The 19,271-nt window shown below is 38.7% G+C and overlaps 1 protein-coding gene across 3 annotated transcripts in view; it reads right to left on the bottom strand.

Moving 5' to 3' along the window:
• Positions 1-1,380: 1,380 nt before the first annotated feature.
• SIRT1 (sirtuin 1) overlaps positions 1,381-19,271 on the bottom strand; it is a 34,230-nt gene continuing 16,339 nt past the window's right edge. For 2 of the 3 annotated variants that reach the window (XM_024132098.3, XM_028481225.2), the window contains exons 5-9: positions 10,766-10,913; positions 9,985-10,064; positions 8,988-9,174; positions 6,513-7,076; positions 1,381-3,446 (exon numbers count right to left, since the gene is read on the bottom strand). In XM_024132098.3, the coding sequence (XP_023987866.1) occupies positions 3,118-3,446; positions 6,513-7,076; positions 8,988-9,174; positions 9,985-10,064; positions 10,766-10,913 (1,308 nt within the window). In that variant the 3' untranslated portion in view covers positions 1,381-3,117. Of the gene's footprint in view, positions 3,447-6,512; positions 7,077-8,987; positions 9,175-9,984; positions 10,065-10,765; positions 10,914-11,418; positions 11,544-19,271 lie in introns of those variants that run through there. The other variant, XM_007121077.4, reaches the window with a different exon arrangement.

Raw genomic sequence — 19,271 nt, 5'->3', positions numbered from 1 at the left:
ATATGGTGAGTTCTCTGAAAGCAAGGGCACATGGTCCTGCTATCAGCCTCTTCCCGACTCCCAACCTGTTCTGCACTTGGGCCATCCAAACTCATTATAGTTTTGTTCTCCTTTCTGAATAGTTCAGTAGCTCCCCACTCTTACACCGCTAACACTTCTAGAGAGAAATTGGGAATAGTTTGTTTTATGTAAGTCTGCCTTACCTTCCCTGTTAGGCCAACCCCTGGGAATGGAGTGCTAAATGCAGAAGGGAACTCCCCAATTCCTTTTCCTTCTCAACCCTTACTATACTTTTGAATCACCTGGGGCTACTTTTTAATACTATGTGCAAGCCCCACCTTAGGCCTGTTAAATGTCACCTCTAAGAGGTGATGCTCAGGTTACTTTCAAAAATTTCCCAGGTGATCTTTAATCCCAATTGAGAGGCACTTAAAAAGGAGTCATTTCTCAGCATTTCTGCTAGCATCCCAAGGCTGACTTTGTTCATTTTTAAGGAGTCGGAAGAGCTTTTTGATTATGTCTAAGAGTTGAGACTTGTTTCAAATAAAATTTGTCAAATAATGCTGTAAGGTAGATGCTAATTAAACCATGTGCCATTCATTAGGGTACTGCATCAGTGGAATATATGATGCATTAACCAAGGGAAGTGGAAACAGCATTGAATACATGGCTTTAATTAAATCAGGTCTTGCCAGGTACTTGATTACTTAAAATGACCAGGTACCCTCCCCTTTTTAAGGTGTGAACTACCTGACTTCTTTTTCCATTTTGTGCATATATGGAATGATGTCACTAGTGGTTCCTTATTTTTATAACATCTGTGGATGGGATTTTACAGGTAATTTTTCTAGTGCAAACAAGATATACAGGGCCACAGGGTCAGAGGGGTTTTCTTGTTTTTAGCTTCACTTCAAAAGTTTGCTGGGGAGGAAGGCAAGCGACCTGAGAGCAGGAAACTGCCAGTCAAGATTTATTCATTACATCTTTGTAAGGGGCAACAGTGTTCCTGCCCTCTTGAATAGTAGGTTTCCGGGTCAGCCTCAGAAAGTTCATACCAAATATGATCTAGAGTCATTTTTTTGTCCACTCCTTGTGTTTAGACACAGGATTACAGCACATTAGTTCAAAGTGCTGGTCCTTTGTCAAATCTTCATATGTCAAGTTATTCTTAGGCAGGGTTAAAGGAGGGGAAAAGGCAGGGCCTAGAATGGTTGAAATATTAGTTTTGAAACGTTTGGTGATGCACCAGTTGCTACAACCAGTATTTTCATTGTCAAAGTAGACTGATTGATAGAAAGCATCTAATACAGCCCTCAAAGCCGTACAAAAGCTGCAAAACTAAAATTTTATACCTTAAACCACATAAGTTAACAGAAAAAAGTCAAATGACAATTTTAATAGACTTTAAAACAGTGTACAAGTATAAAACACTGGTTTTGTATTTCAAAAGTTGGAGGAAGATATCCAGTCATTAAACAGTCTACAAAACATATGCCAGTAATTACATAAAAGACTATGTACAATATAAAAAGAGCTGAAAACAGTCTTCACTGTAAAAATAAGTTAAAACAAATTTTTCAATTTAAAATATCATCTATAGCACAAACACAGATCATGCAAATGGCAAACTAAATATACTGCATTCTTTAGTGTAGTCAAATAAATTCAGATTGAGAGATCTTTCAGGTAGGGAAATGGCCATTCAATAAAATTCTTTTCTCTGGCAGTAACAGTCCTAGCTGGGTATTTTATGCTTAAAGAACAGCTATATTTCAAACCCTTTTTGTTAAGTTGTAATAAATACTAAAGCAACACAGGAATACTTTATTTGAAAGCAATGTTGGGGGAAAGGTCTGCAAAATAAATTCTTACTGTGCAATTTTATAAAGTATGAACTTTTTTGAAAGGCTAGAAGCTTCTGTAGCTGAAAAAGGTGATCTCTAGTTTTAAGGCAGGCTAAGCTTTTAAATACGTTGTAAGAACTAGTTTAATTAACTATTCTGCTATTACAAGTTACACCACGCTCATCTCGATAATACTAGGCTAGTAGTTTGGTGTTTATTACACCAAATCCTCCCAACAGGAAACGTGTACTTACTGGCTTTGAAACTGTAATCAGGGGGTCCGCTGCTCTCATTAATGGGGGGCAGGGAGAGAGGCAACAGTCCAAAATACTACACTCTCCCTCCCCCCCAGTTGAAGTACCATTATTATTGATTCATAAAGGCTTTGCAAATTCACATCTTGGCAGTTTAATACTTATGGAAAGGATCAATGCAAGCTCTACCACCGTGATTGATAGGTATATTTAAACAACAATTGCAAATATTCTCTCAAAACTAAGGGGACCCAGGCAGGCACTATTGTTTCTAAAGCAATTGAAACATTTCCAAAGCATTTATTTGTTTTTTAGGTTAGTTTTATGAGCCAGTATAGACATTATTACATGTCCACAGGAAGTACAAAAGCCATCTTCATTTGAACAAATATTCCTGAAACTGTTTGTTAGCACCAAGTCTCACTTTAAAAAGCAAAGACAACTGAGTGCTCTCCCACATATTGTTGACTTCCTTTCTACTCAGATTGCGTTAGCTGCCACAAGTTTTGGAAAATGCCAGTGTTTGAAAATAGGTAATTGTGCGAATAAAGAATCAAAAGTTTAGCGGAACAGAGAATGAGGATTTCAAACCATTCAGTGTTACAAAAAGAAAAGTGTGAAAATACCATTCTTTGGTCTAGATTAGCTGTTCCCTTTACATTAATTTAACATTCCAATGGCTTTTTGAAAAATTTAAAATGTTGAACCTCACCAGGCAAAAACAAAATTATATATACATACATATGGATGTATCATACAAATGAACCTTAAAAGAAAGTCTTGTCCAACAGCTGATTAAAGATACTTAGGTACCTTTCTCTTTTAAAAAAAAGTTAGTGTTTGAGTGTATAAGCACAGAAATAAGTAAGTTAAAAATTACCCATGGGGAAAACTTTTACCAGTCTATAAATATTATACCTTTCTGGTGTCCTTGCTCTATTGAGTTCACAAGTAAACATTCAATGTGACATGCTCAAGATCCTAATGCTGGTGGAACAATTCCTGTACCTGGACAAATGTTACATTATGTTCGATGGATAGTTAATGCTTGTTGCTTCCTGTTTCATAGATGTAGCTTCATTAACTGCCTCTTGTTCACCTCCATCAGCTCCAAATCCAGTTCCTCCGGCGCTCTCATTAACATCAGTATCATCTTCCAAACCATTGTAAAATTCTTCAATCTCACTTTCATCCTCCATAGGTTCTTCTAAACTTGGACTCTGGCATGTTCCACTATCACTGTTACTGCCACAAGAACTAGAGGATAAGACATCATCTTCAGAGTCTGAATATACCTCAGCACCATGGAAAATATAACGGTTTGGTGGTAAAAACAGATATTGATTACCTGAAATACAGTAATAAGAGAGAAGTGGGTTATTTCCAGTTTTCTAAGACTTGGTCTGAGTGGGCTGTCTGGAATAAAGTGTAGTTTCTAGCCTTTTACCTGAGTATCACTACTAGAGGCTATTGCTTTAGTTGCTCAAACATAAGCAATAGACTCACTCAGTCCTGCATGAAAATCTTAGTTCTGCCCCTCATCAACCTTGTAAATTGGGAGAGTTATCTCTGCCTCAATTTCCTCATCTGGATATGAAGTAATTTTCACAACCCTATATAGAGGCAAGTATGAAAAAAATGTAGACAGCCACATTCAATGAAACTCCCTTTGAACAGATTTGATGAGATGAAGTATCCAGCCCACCACCCACCTTCTGAATCTATTTTTACAAGAGTCCTATCATGTTAAAGTATGAGAAGCACTGATCTAGCGCTGGCCTTTGAAGCTTTCTTTCCCAACTCCCTCCCAAATTAGCCTTCGCAATGTAAGATTTGACCTCTGATGGTAAGAAGCATTCCCTGCTTTTGTTTACATTTTGATGTAAGTGAATGGGTAGGAACCTTAAACATTAATGATGAAATGTTTTATACCTTATATTCACAAGCACCAAGTACCTTCTGACTTAAGTCTGTTATCACACCGTGTTATTTATTGCACCATATCCCAGACTGATTCACAAAAGCCTAACTGCATAGTCTATCTGGAGTGACATACCATCTACCAAACATACCTGAGTTTCTCTTCAAAATGACTTTCAAGCTTTTTTATACCCCATCATGACCCAGTTCTCACCTATTAAGTGCTGCAGCAAGGAAACCACTTATTTCATTGTGTTTCAGTGACTGGAGAAAGAAAACCCCACCTGGTGCTTCTTACTAGGGCCATGTCCTCTGAATCAGATCCCCTCACAGTCTTTTAAAGGGTCCCAGCACATGGCTCTCCTGCCCTTTCCTTTCTACAGGTTAGGCCATGTTTATAAAAACACTTCAGGGACTTCCCTGGCAGTCCAGTGGTTAAATTAAGACTCTGCACTCTCAGTGCAGGGGGCCTGGGTTCTATCCCCACTGGGGGAACTAAGACCCTGCATGCCGTGTGGAGCAGCCAAAATAATACTTTTTTTAAAAAATTCTTTCTGCTCTGGCCTCCCCTGAAGAACTGAATCATCTATTTCTCAGTGGAAGTACCCTGTACCTGTCTGTCTGTGCCCTCTTAGCAACCCTCAAGACATTTACATTTTACTTCCTATATGCTCCAACTTCCTCCCTTTCAGCCTCGACCTCACAACAAACAGTGGCAAACTAAAATGAATAAAGTCCAGCTGTTGTTTGGTTTTAACCGCTAAAAATGTTAAGTTTTACACTCTTTACATCTGTTATCTTTTCAAATGCTCACAATGCTATGAGAGAGAAGCAGATCTGACAGCTCAGTCTAATACCAAAGCCTGTACCTTTAAAGGTCTAAATTGGTAGAATAAAAACCAAGGTATAATACCAATTTCCTGGGGCAGAGTTTTGTATGTTTGACCCATCTGTCAAAAAGACAGCCAGAGAATGCTGCCAGTGCCTAGGCAGACTTTGTATATGATAAGAGACTTATCTTACCTGACTAAAGCAACAGTAATTTCTCTACTTCTGACTCTTGCCACATTTGAAAGCGTTAAGTATTCTCCTATGTATGCTTTCTAGCTTTCCCCATGGAAGACTTCCCCTAATTACAGTTCAAGACCAAAGTCAGAACTTAAGTTTTTTAGAAAGCCTTCAATAACCTAGTGCCCTCCAAGTAGCATAAACCTTTTAAAATATCACCTATTTTTTTCTCATTCACCTATTTTTTGTAATATACACAAATATCAGTAGCTTGATCGGTGTCTCCAGAACTTGCTGTATGGAAAATGCCCAAAGGCCTATTCAACTGAACTAAAATTTAGAGCAAATGATTACAACACTTAATACATTTGTCTCAAATTTCTTGTCAGTTTTCACCATGTATAGTAAGTGGAATGGGACAATGTTTTAAGCTGTACAAAGTTGTTGCATCTAAGAGCACAAGTTTCTGTTTGATTAATACTTGGTCATAAGTGGTTTCAAAAAGTAGAAAGTGATTTCACTTACGTTAATAGTTATGGATACGGACTTGCCTGGTGTCGCAGAGGTTAAGAATCTGCCTGCCAATGCAGGGGACACAGGTTCAAGCCCTGGTCCGTGAAGATCCCACATGCTGCAGAGCAACTAAGCCCGTGTGCCACAACTACTGAGCCTGCGCTCTAGAACTCAGTTCACGAGCCACAACTACTGAGCCCTAGTGCTGCAACTACTGAATCCCGTGCGCCTAGAGCCCGTGCTCCACAGCAAGAGAAGCCACCACAATGAGAAGCCCGCGCACCGCAACAGAGTAGCCCCCGCTCGCCACAACTAGAGAAAGCCTGTGCACAGCAAACAAAGACCCAATGCAGCCAAAATTAATTAGTTATTTTTTAAAAAAACTAAATGATAAAAAGACTTCCCATGTGTCAAAACAGGGTAGATGGTATTTCTGATACTCAGTGGCGAAGAACCAGCTGTTTTCTAGATCTAAAACAACACGACCTAATGGTTAACAGAATCCAGAATCCACCTGGTTCTTCCACACCCTAGTCATTACCTTGCCTGGGGTACTTAACCTCTATGGTCCTCGGTTTCCCGTTAGTTCCTGCCTCACGATACTAAAATCAGAAAATGTAAAGTCACTGACCCCACAGTAACTACCCAAATCTCAATCATTTCTACCAGCTAAAGCTCTCACCAGAAAATGGCAGAGCACTCAGTATTTCCCAATTAAATGCTTACCTTCTCACTCCCTAGAGAAACACAAGGTACAGAGCATACTTTCACACTTTTTCCCCATATTACGGGAGATACCGTTTATCTTTTTCTGGCTTAAAATCTCAACTTTACACTTTCTCTATAAACACAATCAACTATTACATTTAGCCGAATAAAATTACCCTAACTAGCCTGCCAAAATTGCTCACTTCTTACAAATATTTCGTTAGAATAATTATAACCTTCAAAATGTTTCAGCAGCCTTTCTTACCATCAAGCCGTTTACTAATCTGCTCCTTTGCGAGTCTAGCTGGCCAGCATTTTCTCACTGTTTCAGCAACTGAAGTTCTTTCATTTTTCTCCCCAGTATTGGAGGCAACATTCTTCAAATCCGGACTCTCCAACTGTTCATTAGCACTTTCAGGGCTCCTAGCAGAAGTCTGCACTTCCTGTGATTGTTCTTCGACACAGTTTTTTGATTCAGACACATCTGGATCATCACCATTACTCTTTGTTTCTTGGTCTAAAAGAGTGACAATCACTGAAGAATCTGCTGGTGAGGTTCCTTCTGGTGAACTCGAGCCTTCTGAAATATTGAGGGGTGTGGGTGGCAACTCTGACAAATGAGCCAATTCTTTTTGTGTTCGTGGAGGTTTTTCAGTAATTTCTGAAAGCTTTACAGGGTTGCAGCAAAGTTTGGTGTATTCACCACCTAACCTGTGACACAATTCATTAATAATGACATCACAGTCTCCAAGAAGCTCTACATCAAAATGCAGGTGAGGCAAAGGTTCCCTATTAATTAATATCTGAGGCACTTCATGGGGTATGGAACCTAAGAATAGGGTGAAAAAAGTAAGAATTAGAGAAAGGAAGGGAGGTACACTAATAAAACCAAAAGAAATGCACTATGTAAAAATCTAACAGAATTCCCTGGCAGTCCAGTGGTTAGGACTCTGCACTTTCATTGCCACGGCCAGGGTTCTATTCCTGGTCAGGGAACCAAGATCCTGCAAGACATGAGGCATGGCCAAAAAACAAAAAATCTAACATGCTCCCAATACCAAAGAAGACACCCAACTCTAGTATTCAACCAAGCTATTACATACCATCAAACTATCAAGTAAACAGATGAGCAGCAAAATTTCAGGTCTGCTCCCGTCACCTGGTTACCTCTGGGTAATCGCCTCAGACTTTTTATTCTGTATTCAATTTTCTTGTCTGTATAATGGGGTAATAACAGTACTTCTCCACAAGCTTGCAGTGAGCATTCAGTTAATATGCAGAGAAGAGTTCTTGGCGCAGTGTAGGTAATAGTTATTCTACTAAAGTGGCTTCTGATATGTGAAAATTCATACCAGTCTGTTCTCCACTATTATGTACCAATGTCTTACATTTTTTAAAAAGTACCTTTGCCTATCACCAACACATTTTACTACCCCACAGGAAACCTGGAAGAAGTTCTCTGGCTCACATTTAAATAGAAAAAAATAACACGCAAATAAGCTTGCTTATACGTTAAATTTTCTTTCTTTTTAGTTAGAAATTGTCCTATAATCTACTTTAACAGAATTTCACAGCTACTTGGGGAAGGCTGAGTTAAACTGCTAAAGCCACTACATGTGGGCTAGGGAAAAGATGCAGAATTGGAGAGTTTAACTCTCTGTTTCTTCCAGCAGTTTGCTCTAGCTGTTTGCTGGTATGGGGGTCCAATTTTAATTCTCCAGTTAAGGGTTTGATATACTCTCCTCTCTTCCTTCCCTCACTTTTATGGCACAAATGATGCTACTGAATTAGTCCATCTTCCTCCCCCTTGCTTGCTCACTAGCAGGAGAAAAAAGGTAGTGCGGGAGCATGGATTAAAGAAATATTCCTGAGAATAATAGGGACTTAAATTGTTTTTGAGCACTTTTATACACATGAACACCCTTGTGGGTAGAGCTGATCCACATACAATGATTGACAAGGCATGTCTGTTATTCTTACAAAAACAAACTAATCATTGTGAGCCCCCAAATTCTATCTTACATGAGTACATTACACACGTTATCAAGCTATACATCTGAACTTACTGGACCAAAAATCAATTACATTTGAAAGATTAACTACTCAAATTAAGACTAAAAATACAGATTATTTTTAATGTTTCCTCAGTATATGTAAAACTAGCTCATGCTAACTCCTGCCACATTAAAAGCACATTCCACTGAAAAGTTTAAGTTGAACTATTTCCCTTTGTTATTACTTCTGTTTTGAAAGCCCTCTTCCCCCACTGAAATGTCAGATTAACCAATCTTCCTGAGCAAGAATATGTCACCTAAAAAAATTAAAGTTTGGGGGCTTCCCTGGTGGCACAGTGGTTAAGAATCCACCTGCCAATGTAGGGGACACGCGTTCGAGCCCTGGTCTGGGAAGATCCCACATGCCGGAGCAACTAAGCCCATGTGCCACAACTACTGAGCCTGCGTGCCTAGAGCCAGTGCTCCGCAACAAGAGAAGCCACTGCAATGAGAAGCCCGCACTCAGCAATGAAGAGTAGCCCCCGCTCACCGCTACTAGAGAAAGCCCACATGCAGCAATGAAGACCCAACGCAGCCAAAAAAAATTTTTTTTTAAATTAAAGTTTGGCTCTTCACCACTCTTTAACAAAAAACAGAATAAGATCATTGGGGTCTACTCTATAGACCCACAACCCATGGCAAAATATAGAAATGGTTCTCTAAAAAAAAAATCATCACCCACTTACTCGGAATTAGTGCTACTGGTCTTACTTTCAGGGAAGACCCAATAACAATGAGAAGATCAACTTCATCTTTGTCATACTTCATGGCTCTATGAAACTGTTCTGGTAAATTTTCACCAAAAAAGACAATCTCTGGTTTCATGATAGCAAGTGGTTCATCAGCTGGGCACCTAGGACATCGAGGAACCACCTGCATGTTCCAGATTTTAGATGAGGTGGGAAAGAGAAGGGCAAGCCCGAGTTAGAGTCAACATTTCCACACTTCCCAAAAATTCATTTCAAAATTAGCAAAGAGAAAAGCTGTGAATAGCAGGGAAAACTGGATAAGACCTAAACATCAACTATCAATGACCCGTTAGTTTATTAACATACAATGAAATACAATTTTGCTATTATCTGTGTATGCTGCTATTATGATATCTGTATAGACCTACATTTGATATTCAAGAGTCCATTATATATTAAGAGGGAAAAGCAGCATGTGTATGTATGTACACAGATGAGAATTAACTTTTAAGTTTGTAAAATACAATTCCATTTTAATATGCTATCTTCTCATAATTATATGATTAACTATATATGCAGCTAAGCATACAGAATTTATTTCTGGATGGTTTTTATTCTCTGCCATATTTTCCTGTATTTTTTGGTCAATGAGCATACATGAAATATTTTTTACAAAATGAATCTGACAGGCACTTTTAAAAAGGGAGAGTAAGGAGAAAAACGAATGTTAAGTAACACCACACTTAATGATCTGGGTTTTTATTTTAGCCTTATATATGAGATAGTCAACTTCATCAATCAAGAGATTATGGAGCAATGTTTTTAACTTAAGGTTTTGAAAGGTTTTTGTGTATTTCTCTGGAATTCCCAATGGTAACTAACTTGTTTTCCTGGATGTTTCTGTACCACATAAATACTTCCAGAAAAAAAGGACTGAGGTAGAAGGAACAGATCAGAGACATGCACAATTCCTAAGATATGGGTGATAAATTACCTGATTAAAAATATCTCCTCGTACAGCTTCACAGTCAACTTTATATTTACAAATCAGGCAAGATGCTGTTGCAAAGGAACCTAAAAACAACCAACAAATATATGTTTTATTAAAGAATTTTTTCCATTTCTTAAATAACGGTTATAATGTAAGCTTGACAACAGAAAAGCTAGCGACTTTAAAATTTTTAAGAGACTCCATGAGAGAGATGCTGATATAATGATGCCTTCCTAAAGCTACTCTTTTAATAAAATATACCAACTCCTCCAGGACTAAAACTGCAGACTTGGAAGGTTACAACTGTATTACCTTAGCTTAACAGCTGTGTTTCAAAAACAGTTTAGATACATAAGAAAATGGTCTATTCATACTTGTTTTAGATTTAGTCTTCAAATTTCTGAAGCCTGTACATCTGAACTACTCAGCAGTTAGTTCCTTTGGTTTCCTAAAGATGCCATGTTTTTTTCATCCATAGCTAATATTACTTTTGTAATCAAAAAAGCTTATTTCAAAGAATTTAATGTTACATAATTGCTGCATCTTTTGAAATCCAAAAGCACATTAATAATATCTGACATTTTGTACAATTAAGTGTCAAGGCCAATATTTCTGGTTTCATATTTTTGCAATCTACTTTCCTTCATTTATCTATAATTGATCAGATAACATGATTAAACAATAACGCTTAATCTCCATTCCTGGATGGCAGCCTTTTTTCTAATCCTAACTTTTCATACAAAACTAATATGTAACAGAAAAAGCAATCCTGAAGTTTACTAACCATGACACTGAATTATCCTTTGGATTCCTGCAACCTGTTCCAGTGTATCTATGTTCTGAGTATAGTTGCGAAGTAGTTTTCCTTCCTTATCCGACAAGGCTATGAATTTGTGACAAAGAGATGGTTGGAATTGTCCAGGATATATTTCCTAGATAACGCAAAAAGCAGGAAAAAGATTATGTAAATGTTAACAAATGTCACAGGTTTAGGTTTAACAACAAAAAAACAAAATTACCAATGATAATTAAACAATACAAGAGCATCTCAAAGCATCTAGATGGATGCCACACACACTTATGAAAGGACTGTTGCTGTCATATGTGTAAAACTCAGCAATTAGTGACCATGGCCTCTTGAAAAGGATAAAGTCGACCCACAAACATCTCTTATAAATGCTAATTAATATTTTAATAAAAGTCAGAAGAAATACATACCTTAATATATATCTAATTTTTGTTGGCTGCAAATGATTTTTTTTTGTAAGGAAAAAGGGAAAAAGTTTAAATTGAAATTAAAGATATCAAAGATATGGTGACTTCTTTTTTAAAACTAAAAAAGGCACTGTCAACATAATATTAAATTTTTTTTTGATTCATCATTTATTATAAATATCAACCTGTTGGAAGTTTAAAGCTGAAGTTTTAATTCCTTACCAAAATTGTTTTCCTTCCACTGCACAGGCACATACTGGTATAGTATAGAGTTGCTCATGAATGCTGAGTTGCTGGATTTTGTGTGTGTGTTTTTCCCCCCAAATAATGCTTCAATGCTGTTTCTTCTTTAAAAACAAAGAATTCAGATATACACATGGCAAAAAGATCAGAGAAAAAGTATCAATTTTGGTCCTCTCAACTTTTGACAGTGTTTTCATTAAACTTCATTTAGTAAGTGACTATGGCAAAGGAAGTTTTCTTCTCTTTTTTCTTTGAAGTAGTAGTTCTGCCTACTTCCTTACCATTCATTACAGCCTCTAACCTATTACAATGCTAGCAAAAAACAAGATACAACCATATGTCCATCAACAGAGGACTGGTTGTAGAAATATGGTACATCCATAATAGTGGAGTATGCAGCCATTAAAATGAATGAGGGAGGAGGTCTCGATACACTGACCTGGAAGATGGCCCATGACATATGTGAAAAAAAAAAAAAATCAAGCTAGTCACCACTGTGTATAGCTTTGTTTTTGTTGTTGTTTTGTTATTAAGCAAAAATGGGAAGTATATGCAAAGTATACAGATACATTCATTTAAACATCAAGTCAGGAAGGATACAAACAATCTATAAAACGGGTGGAGGGGTGGGGGACTTCACTTCTGACATTATAAAAAAAAAAAGGTTTGACAGTAAGATTCTAGATGACTACTTCTAACCTACTTAATATTTCAAGTTTAGAAAAAACTATCTACCAGGATACCTTTTAAGTAAAAATAATACACAACTCTCATTATAAAGACTATCACATCCATCTCCATACGCTGCTGAAAATGTTATATAAAACCCAAGAATTCTGCCTCTCATTCAAATTTTTATCATAAACTTCATGAACTTTGCAATTTAAGAAAGACAATGCATATAGAAAGAAGTAACAAGTGAAGAGTTTATTAAAGCTAATGTTTATAGAAAACTGAAAGCCACGTTATGTTTTGGACCATTAGGTTGTGCTCTCTATTAACCACTGTTTTCTCCCCAGGTTGCTTTGTTCTAATACATTTACGTTTAGAGGATTAAACACCAGCACCTTGCAAACCTCCCCTCTGGAAACAGCTGTTAAAGAGTATTTTAACAAATATTATAATATTCTAGGCAACAGATAAAATAGGATCTAAAGTAGTAAGGAAAGTGCTAATAGCATGCTAAAAGCAGCACAAGAACAAATGGCTGACTACCTCCAGAACAAGGCTGGGCAGCAGAGTACCAGGACTCCATCCTCCTGGAATGAACTTGTGTGTGCTTTATCCCCACCCTTTTTAAAGGGGAGGGTAAGAAGAACAAAAACCTGTGGGACACTAGATTCAGCTCTACACTCTAGTTTCCCTTCATGTCGTATCGGTTCAGGGTAATTTAGTCCTTAAATTTACAAAACAATTCCTGTAGTTGGGAATAATTTATGAAGGGTTTGTTTCATCTTATAAGCCTACATTTTATGATGATTTGAAACTTAACTTTGTCTGTTTTCTTTCAAATATGCAGTGGACCATGTCTGAATCATAAGATTTAATACTGTGTTCAAACTAAGGGATATAATCTGAAATAATGGGAAAAAAATTACTCTGAAAGGACTTTTTTTAAATAGAAATTACTCCTAAATCAGGCTCTTACTTATTAACAAGGAAAGTTTGCTAAAAACTAATTGACTGGAGATACAACTTTCAGATAAAATATAGATTAATTCTTCATGTTGAAACTGTGACACACTAGTTCTAAGCAAGACAGGCCATCCCAAATCTGAACCTCCGTTAAGTCCCATTAAGGAACCAATCATGTGGGCTGGACCATTATTATTGCCACAGGGACCCATTTAGAATAGAGTGGAAGCACAGCTGGGACCAAAGGCTCAAAGACTATTAACATGACAGGCTGCTTTCACAGCAGTGTCCAGAAACATGCGAACAATCCAGTAATTGGCCACAGGCAACCAATGTGACCAAAACTAAAGCTTAGAACTATCTGCCACAGTAAGCTTTCATGTAGAAATAATGGTTTTTCTCCAGAGATGCTCTCTGCTTGCTTGCTTCTCAAAATTTCTAGCAATATGAATGAGATTCCAGTCAAAAGCAGGGGTGTTAACTGCAGCCCCTCGAAACTAAAAGGACTCATCAAAGTTTGAGATGCCACTATTTGCTAGGTAGTAGGTAGAGCTGTTAAGAAACTAGAATTTACATTCTCCATGCTGTCAAAAAGTAAGTGAAACTAATTGATCCTGGTAAGGAAAATCCTCATAATCCCTGTTCTTGTTTTATTCATTCCACAAAACCATAAACCATTCAAAATCTTACCTAATCAATACCTGCAAATTAAATTAAGTCACCTGACAAATTCAACTACTTTTTTCCTGTTAAACATCTGGCTTCCTTGGCAAACTTTTTCCACACTGGGACACCAGACAGCAAATATTTAAGGCTTTGTGGGCCATTCAGTCTCTGTCCTTACGGTCCACGTGGCAACCACTCGACTCTTCTATTGTAGTACATACACAGCCACAGGCAATAGGCCAATGAATTAGCATAACTGTGTTCCAGTGAAACTTTATTTACAATCACTGATATTAGAATTTCATATAATGTTCATATGATGTGAAGTATTATTCTTTTGATTTTTTTCCCCATCCATTTAAAAATTTTAGTTCACAGATGTACAAAAAAAGGCAGTGGGCCACATTTGGACTGAGGCTGTAATTTGCCGGCCCCTGTACTAATCTAACACAAGAGAATTTCAATCAGTCAAGCATTCGTTACTACTTAATGTAAGAGGCATAACAGGAGCACTTTATAATAATGCTGTAGACTGGGCTGAGGACTGGGTTTTTACATTTTTCAAGGACTGTAAAGGAAAAGAACACAGTATGACAGAGTTCCCATGTGGTCTGGTCCACAAAGCAGGTTACATTTACTACCTGGCCCTTTACAGAAAAGGGTCTGCTGACCCTCCTGTAGACATATATCCCCCATCTTGCTGATGAAAAAACCAAAGCACGGAAGTTACACCAAAAGTCACAAGAGCTAGCAAGCAGCAGAACTATCATTCAAACCCAGTTTTGATGCCGAAGTGCAGCTCTTAACCACTATGCAATTTCTGATCCCTCAACCTCATGTTTCCTATTTTTCTTTTAGGCTAAATACCATTTCTATTAGGTGTTGCAAATCAGTCCACTAAAACTAATCTAGTGAGTGTATTTCACATTGCACATCCTTCACAGGATTAGTGGAGACTGGAATTCCAATCACCCCCTAATGTAAAAACACTCTTCAAGAATACATGTTCTCAGGGACTTCCCTGGTGGCCGGTGGTTAAGACTTTGTGCTCCCAATGCAGGGGGCCCTAGTTTGATCCCTGGTCAGGGAACTAGATCCCACATGCATGCTGCAGCTAAGAGTTCACATGGCACAACTAAGGAGCTGATGAGCCACAACTAAGGAGCCTGCCTGCCGCAACTAAGACCAGGCACAACCAAATAAGTAAATATATATAAAAAACAAACAAACAAAAACCACACATATTCTCGGGGATTCCCTGGGAGTCCTGTGGTTAAGGACTTGGTGCTTTCACTGCCATGCCCTGGGATCAATCCCTGGTCAGGGAACTAAGATCCACAAGCTGCAGGTTGCAGCCAAAATAAAGCATGTTCTCACAAATCAGTATGAGGAAAAAAGCATCTCAATGGAAAAAAAAAATAGCTAAGAACAGACAGCCAACTCAAAGATATACAGATGGCAAACAGTAAGAAGCAGTCATCTACACTAGTAAACAAAAACAGAACACTAATGAGAAGATGCTATTTTATTTATTACACTGATAGTTTTAACTGCCTTAAAAACAACTCTAGATATCCACTAATAGGAGACTGATTATATATACTGTGGTACAACTATCAAACAGTACTATGCAGCCTTTTCTTTAAAATGAGGTATATCTAAGTGCCGCCATGAAACTATTTCCAAGGATATTAAATGGGAAAAAAGCAGTGTAGAGAAAAGGGTACGTGATTCTGTTAGTAATCATTTTTAAAGTATTATTAGAAACTTACAATACCTCTCCCCCCCCTACACACACAAACAGGTTTACTCATTTTTTTTTTCCTAGAAGGAAACCCAATGAAACATTTTACCATGGTAACCTTTGAGAAAGAGATTAGAGGTTGGGAAGACTGAAGGGAGAGGCCAACTATCATTTGTTGTGTACTGTTTGAATTTCTTTTAAAAACCATAAACACAACATACACAGCAACACACACACACACTTTCTAAAAAATACTTTAATAGTAATAACGTATCACGGGAGGCTTTTTTTGTGGAGGAGAGGGCATGGGCATACTAAATCAGTTTTCTCATACACTTCTACACTTCTGATGGAAGTATATATTATTTAGCCTTTCCAGGCAGCAATAAGGTAAAACAAATCAGGACCCTTAGCAGTTTTGCTTTCAGAAATTTATCCTAAGAACATTATAAACATACCAAAAAGGACAATTAGAGCAATACCTTTTTAATAACAGAAAGCAGGAAACATCCAAAAGGAACACTTGCAGGATTACAGTAGACCACTTGATGAACACTATGACCATTATCAAGTACTCAAGCATCTGAAAGTTTATTAAACAGAAATACTACAAATCCAAAGCAGTAGGTAAAAGAGTCCATTTTTATAATATACAGCCAAATATAATATTCTACTTATATGTAATCTACCTACACAAGTCAGTATTAACGTACTGTCTTCAAGTGAGTGGGACTGTGGCCTTTTTTGGGGGTGGGGGGCTGTGCTTTTTTTGATTTTTAAGTAATGAGCTGGTTTTGAGATTTCTTAGCTTTATAACTACATAATCTGGTATATCTGCACATTATCAATAAAGTGACAATTTATTGAATAAATATATGTTTTTGGAAGTTCATATTTCTCCCTCTACTTTTTCTTGAATTTTATCACTTTAAGGGGAAGAACATTCACTGTATTCAATATGGGGGAACAACTACTCTCTCTGAACACAGTTCTTTAAAAAAAAAAAAAAAAAAGTTATTTTATACAACCTCAGTTTCACCCTCACTGACTCTTAAACCACTCATTTTTATCAGCACCAGTGAATTTAGACTCCTCAGAACCATGACCACAACCTCATCAATTTAAACCCTTATTATGCAAGAGGACAACAGTTAGAACAAGAATATATAGCATTAATGTTGACCTTAATTGTTCTTGTGTAGAAAAATTCAAAGTGGTACTAAAGCTAGGTGCACTTAACATGCTGGTGCTCAAACAGGGAGCAATTTTGCAGGAGACATTTGGCAACATCTGGACACATTTTTGATTGTCAAGACTGGGGTGGGGGAGTAGCGGCATTTAAAGGGAGGAGGCCATTGGTTGCTGCTAAATATCCTACAGTGCACAGAACCGCTACTCACAGCAAAGAATTATCCATCCCAAAGAGTCAACAAGCTGAGAAACTGCTCTAATGAACCAGTTACCCCTTTCACACACCTCTCTGTTACTTTTGAGTTTCCAGTCTAGATGAAATCTGTTTCTTCTCAGTTATATACAATCAATGGCTTGATACATCTGTAGAAACTTTCCTTCCAAAATGCCTAAGTTCACAATATTTCCTGTTTTCATGGCTTTCTATTAAATTTATTTTCTCTCAAAAGGAACCCTCCTACACTATTGGTGGGAATGTAAATTGGTGCAGCCACTATGGAGAACAGTATGGAGGTTCCTTAAAAAACTAAAAATAGAGCTACCATATGATCCTGCAATCCCACTCCTGGGCATATATCCAGAGAAAACTAAACTTCAAAAAGATACATGCAACCCTAATGTTCATTGCAGCACTACTTACAATAGCCAAAACATGGAAGCAACCTAAATGTCCATCAACAGATGACTCGATAAAGATGTGGTAAATACGTACGGTACAATATTACTCAGCCATAAAAAGAATAAAATAACGCCATTTGCGGCAACATAGATGGACCTAGAGATTATCATACTAAGTGAAGTTAAGCCAGACAATGACAAATACATCACTTATATTAAAAAAAAAAGATACAAATGAACTTATTTACAAAACAGAAATAGACCCACAGACAGAAAAAAACCTATGGTTACCAAAGGGGAAAGGGGAGGGGGGAATAAATCAGGAGTTTGGGATTAACATATACACACTCCTATACATAAAATAGATAACCAGGACCCCGAGAGAAGATGGCAGAAGAGTAAGACGGGGAGATCACCTTCCTCCCCACAGATACATCAGAAATACATCTACACGTGGAACTGCTCCTATAACACCCACTGAACGCTGGCAGAAGACCTCAGACCTGCCAAAAGGCAAGAAACTCCCCACGCACCTGGGTAGGGCAAAAGAAAAAATAATAAACAGAGACAAAAAAATAGGGACGGGACGTGCACCAGTGGGAGTAGGTCAGATCACAAGGAGAGGACTGGGGTTGGCTGCGTGAACACAGCCTGAAGGGGTTACCACAGCTAGCCGGGAGGGAGTCCCGGGAAAAACTCTGGAGCTGCCGAAGAAGAGGCAAGAGACCTTTTCTTCCCTCTTTGCTTCCTGGGGCACGAGAAGAGGGGATTAAGCCGCATAAAGGAGCTCCAGAAACAGGCGCGAGCCGTGGCTATCACGGCTATCAGCGTGGACACCAGAGACAGGCATGAGACGCTAAGGCTGCTGCTGCCGCCACCAAGAAGCCTGTGTGCGAGCACAGGTCACTCTCCACACCTCCCCTCCCAGGAGCCTGTGCAGCCTGCCACTGCCAGGGTCCCGGGATCCAGGGACAACTTCCCCCGGAGAACGCGCAGCGCACCTCAGGCTGGTGCAACATCATGCTGACCTCTGCCGCCTCAGGCTCGCCCCGCATCCGTACCCCTCCCTCCCCCCGGCCTGAGCCAGAGCCCCTGAATCAGCTGCTCCTTTAACCCTGTCCTGTCTGAGCGAAGAGCAGATGCCCTCCAAGTCCAAAGGTGAACCCCAGGAGCTGTACGAACAAAGAGGAGAGGGGGAAGTCTCTCCCAGCAGCCTCAGAAGCAGCGGATTAAATCTCCACAATCAACTTGAAGTGCCCTGCATCTGTGGAATAACTGAATAGAGAGCGAATCATCCCAAGTTGAGGACGTGGACTTTTGGAGGAAGATATATTATTATTTTCCCCTTTTTCTCTTTTTGGGAGTGTGTATGTGTGTGCTGCTGTGTGAGATTTTGTCTGTATAGCTTTGCTTTCACCATTTGCCCTAGGGTTCTGACCGACCCATTTTTTTTACTTTTAAAAATTCTTTTTCTTAATAATTTTTTATTTTAATAATTTTTTTTTTTTTTTTGCGGTATGCGGGCCTCTCACTGTTGTGGCCTCTTCCGTTGCAGAGCACAGGCTCCAGACGCGCAGGCTCAGAGGCCATGGCTCACGGGCCTAACGGCTCCGCGGCATGTGGGATCCTCCTGGACCCGGGCACAAACCCGCGTCCCCTGCATAGGCAGGTGGACTCTCAACCACTGCGCCACCAGGGAAGCCCTAATAACTTTATTTTATCCTACTTTATTTTATCTTCTTTCTTCCTTCTTTTTCCTCCCTCCCTCCCGTCCTTCCTTCCTTCCTTTCCTTCTATTTTTTCTCCCTTTTATTCTGAGCCGTGTGGATTAAAGGCTCTTGGTGCTCCAGCCAGGTGTCAGGACTGTGTCTCTGAGGTGGGAGAACCAACTTCAGGACACTGGTCCACAAAAGACCTCCCAGCTCCACGTAATATCAAACGGCGAAAATCTCCCAGAGATCTCCACCTCAACACCAAG

Source organism: Physeter macrocephalus, chromosome 20 (genome assembly GCF_002837175.3).
Source record: "Physeter macrocephalus isolate SW-GA chromosome 20, ASM283717v5, whole genome shotgun sequence".
Classification (NCBI taxonomy): domain Eukaryota; kingdom Metazoa; phylum Chordata; class Mammalia; order Artiodactyla; family Physeteridae; genus Physeter; species Physeter macrocephalus.
Note: the sequence above shows the minus strand (reverse complement) of the source record. Positions and strands in the feature narration are given on the sequence as shown.